We start from the raw sequence: 4,401 nt of genomic DNA on the forward strand, positions 1-4,401 counted from the left end.
TTATAAAGTAGCTCTTTCTCGCTGCAAAATTCCCCACGTGTTACACTTATCAAATCTCCATATTCAAGTTTTTTCTTGACTAACTTTCCAGGAACCTTGAAGCTGTTTTAAACGCGTGTTACTTTCTTAATACAGGTGATTATTTTGCATTGAACTCTTTCTGTCTGTCTGTCTCTCTCTGTTTCTTTATATAAATGTATATGTATGTATGCGTGTATGTCTGTATGTTTGTATGTATATATATATATATACATACATACATACATACATACTTATGAAATATACAGGTATTTTTGTGTTATGTATCATGCTGGTATGATCAATGAACACAGTATTGGAAATGAGAAATCAAGATTTGACTTTTTCAGATATCTACAATTAACAGTTGTATATTGCCATGATATCTTCCATCCTAATATCATGCTCGCATTTTTTTATATCCTTTTATGACTCTTTAAAGCTAAATGTCTATATCAACTTACATAATTTATAGCTTTTTTAACGGATTTAATTCAGAGACAAATATACCACCTTTAGATAACCTTGCGACGTTAACAGGAGTAAACATTACTTACTGATTGGTTATTGCCAGAAAAATAGATATTATACAAATGCAAACATCATTGTAGGCACAAACATCGATGTACTGTAGAAATATTGGTTGAAGCCATGATCTTGTGGTCAACAAGGTAAATTCTCCGTAGGGGGGTAGCACCGCCAGTGCACCTCACGGGGTGCACTGTAGGCATTACTAAAGGTTCTTTGCATCTTTACAGCATCCCTTTAGCCCCTAGCTGCAACCCCTTCCATTCCTTTTACTGTACCTCCATTCATACGATCTTTCTTCCATCTCGCTATCCACCCTCTTTTAACAAATGTTTCATAGTGCAACTGCGAGGTTTTCCTCCTGTTGCACCTTTCAGGCAGACCTCCTCCCAGTTTCCTTTCCAGCGCTGAATGACCTCATAGTTTCCAGTGCTTGGCCTTTGGCCTAAACTCTGTATTAAATTGAACAAGGTAAATTGCCTTTGATGAACCAGAGACAGTGGAAGACAGAACTCATGCAGTTCTGCTCAAGCTTCGATGTCAGTCACACATACGAACGCACGTACAACGGCTGCATCCATCAATATGCATCTAGTGAATTTTTGCAGGCGAGTAAGAGCTAATTGGATGTGATGATTCTTGTTCAAAAGCAGCGAGCTGAAGATAACGAATGCAATCGCCTCAGAAAAGCTCTTCACTTCCAACGTTCCTGGAACTCGAGCAAAAAAGGATTCAGAAGCGTCCCTTGCCTCGAATGTCTCCTGTTACGAAAACCTGAAGTGCTTTTCTAATACCCAAATGATGCAAATCTATTAGTGAATGAAATGTTGCACGTGGCTGTTTATTGACTGGAGTTACTACTAGATCTACATGTTTTAATTTCTCTTTCATATACACGTTTTCCTTCTCACCTGACGCATACACATACATGCATGTGCCCGCATACAGACACAGGTGCACACACACACACACGCATATCTATCTATCTTCAAACATATGTATATATATACAGTATATATACGTGTGTATATATGCATATATATATATATATATATACATACATATATATATATGTATATATATATATATATATATATATATATATATATATATATATATATATATATATATATATATATATATATACACACACACACGCCTTTTCATTCTAGACGAGGTTTCTTTAAAGCGTGTTACTCACCTGGTTTCTCCGAAAATACTTTTGGATGAAGGCACTAATCCTATGCCCTTGCACACCTCTGGTTGAGGCCAGACAAAGTCGACTAACTACAAAGTAGGGCACCCAATTCATTGCTTAAGTCAACGGAGATACAAAGGAGTTTAATGGAGCGGCACGAAACCACTCAGACTGTCCAGTAAATCGTACCCGGGCCCTGGCTCTGGTGAGACAAATTTTTCTGGAAATCATGTCGATTTTGAAACGCGATGATTAAAATCCTTGTGGGAATCGAGGCTGATTTGAAGTCAGTGCTTTGTATGTTTGATACTATTCATAAAATGATATTTTGGACAGGCATAGTCATAAACAACAAACAAGTAAAAAATGCGCTGAAGTTTCTTCAGCGCAATCGAGTTTTCTGTACAGCGTATAATCAAGGTCGCCGAAAATAGATCTATTTTTCGGTGGTTTCGGTATAATGTTGTATGAGCAGCGGCCCATGAATCTTTAACCAAGGTCCGGTGGTGGCCAGTCGTACATCGTTGCCAGAGGCACGATTATGGCTAACTTTAACCTTGAATAAAATAAAACCTACTGAGGCTAGAGGGCTGCAATTTGGTATATTTGATGATTGGAGGATGGATGATCAACATAACTAATTTGCAGCCCTTTAGTCTCAGTAGTTTTTAAGATTTGAGGGCGGACAGAAAAAAGTGCGGACGGACAGACAAAGCCGGCACAATATTTTCCTTTTCAGAAAGCTAAAACCTGAATCAGTTTGTGAATAGTGAGTTCAGATTTGAAATATCTGTCTATGGTTCGTGCTTTATTTTCTTTCGAACAATCGAAAGATTATCATCAGGAAACCGTGTCTAGAGATTTTCTTAAAACTTCAGGAAATTTCAGGTGCTGAAGGAGTGTAAGACAACAATTTTATAATGCGTTCATGACAAAAATCCCTCGTGGAAATTACATCAATTTGAACATGGGGCTTAGACTCTAAAATACAAGTGTAAGAATGAATGTTCAGAGAATTTCTTAAAATGTCAGGAAATTTAAATTGTTGAAGGTGTGTAAGAGGTTCCATTTTTTATGCATTTAGGAAAGAATTTTCGTTATGGAAATTACATAAATTTTAACACTGGGCTTAGACTCTAAAATGCAATTTTAAGAATGCCTGTGACGGGTCTCAAGTAATGGAACATAATTATAAAATTCTGCTTCCACGCTGAACTTAGCATTTCGGTGAACCGTATCTATGCACTCTGGAAACATAGAAGCATGTTAGAAAAATAAATTTCACATTAGCATTGAAAAAATGTCATTAACACGTTAATAAAAGGTATTCCTCTTCTGTACACATTCCTGTCGAATTCAGGTTCTGTACTTAAATTCTATGTCAGCCCATTTCCACCATGACAGCTGATTGGTAAGTATGTAACCTTCTTCTTCTCAGCTTGGTTCCGATTCTATAGGGGGTCGCCGTTTTGGATGAACCGCTTCCATCTACTCTGCGGTGCGCTTCTGCTTCGTCAAGTTCCTTCTCTCTGAAGTCCTTCCTCACGCAGTCGCTCCAGCTCTTTCTCGGTCTTCCTCGTCTTCTGCCCTGCCCTGCCATCTGCACAGCATGCCTTCCAATATGGTTTTCCTCCCCTCTCAGTAGGTGTCCGCACCATCTCAGTCTCCCCTTCTGCTCTTTCTGTGATATTTCAGCCATCTTTGTTGACCCTCTGATATACTTACTCCTAATCCTATCCTCCTCGTTACGCCAGACATCCATCTCAACAAACATTCTCATATCTGCTGCGTCCACTTTCATCTCTGCCCTTGCCATACTTGCCGTTCCTGTACCATATAACATAGCCGGTCTTACCACTCCCCTACAGGACTTTCCCTTTAGTCTTAATGGCACTCTTTTGTCACAGAGGGCTCCAGAGGCAGCCCTCTAATTGCTCCAAGGTGCTTGTACCCGATGCTGTACTCGTACTTCCTCATCTATTCTTCCACCAACCTCTACTATAGCCCCCAAGTATTTGAATTTGTCCATCTACTCTCTTTTTTCTTCTCCATCCAACCTTATACTCTCCCTGCTATCTCCCTTAACGGTGGTACACATATTCTGTTTTTAACCTGCTTATCCCCATTTCCCTCCAGATCCTCTCTCCTCTCTGCACACAACACAAAGTCATCTGCATATAATATGCTCCATGGCTCTGTCTCTCTTACCTCCCCCATCATTGGTGAGCATGTAATAACTGGTAAATAATGAGCTTTTGTCTCGTATACATGCGTGTAAAAATTATGGAAACTTACCAGTGAGCTATCGTGATGGAGAAGGGGTATAAAAGGAATGGAACGTAAAATTTAGCACAAAAGTCAAGCACTGGGACCTTTAAGGTCATTCAGTACTGAAAGGGAAACAGAGAAAAATGGTTTGAAAGGTGTAACAGGAGGAAAATCTCGCAGTTGCACTATGAAACAAACAATTGTTAGGAGAGGGTGGAAAATAAGATGGAAGAAACAGAACATGACCAGAGGTCCCGTAAAAGGAATGAGAGGGGTTGCAGCTGTTGGCCAAAAGGACTTTTCATAAAACCTTAAGTAATGCCTACAGTGGCCCACGTGAGGTGCCCTTACGGCTCTAACCCCTTACGGGTAGCGGAGATGGGGTGATA

The 4,401-nt window shown here is 39.5% G+C and overlaps 1 protein-coding gene across 1 annotated transcript; it reads right to left on the reverse strand.

Moving 5' to 3' along the window:
• Positions 1 to 3,125: 3,125 nt before the first annotated feature.
• On the reverse strand, positions 3,126 to 3,587 carry LOC136839557 (uncharacterized). Its single transcript, XM_067105808.1, has one exon. The coding sequence runs from the start codon at positions 3,585 to 3,587 to the stop codon at positions 3,126 to 3,128; it is 462 nt and encodes a 153-aa protein (XP_066961909.1).
• Positions 3,588 to 4,401: the final 814 nt, after the last annotated feature.

The sequence above is a fragment of the Macrobrachium rosenbergii genome, chromosome 1, assembly GCF_040412425.1.
Source record: "Macrobrachium rosenbergii isolate ZJJX-2024 chromosome 1, ASM4041242v1, whole genome shotgun sequence".
NCBI lineage: Eukaryota > Metazoa > Arthropoda > Malacostraca > Decapoda > Palaemonidae > Macrobrachium > Macrobrachium rosenbergii.

Coding starts and splice junctions, on each gene's coding strand:
- LOC136839557 (XM_067105808.1), bottom strand. CDS start 3,587: ATGTTATATGGTACAGGAACGGCAAGTATGGCAAGGGCAGAGATGAAA.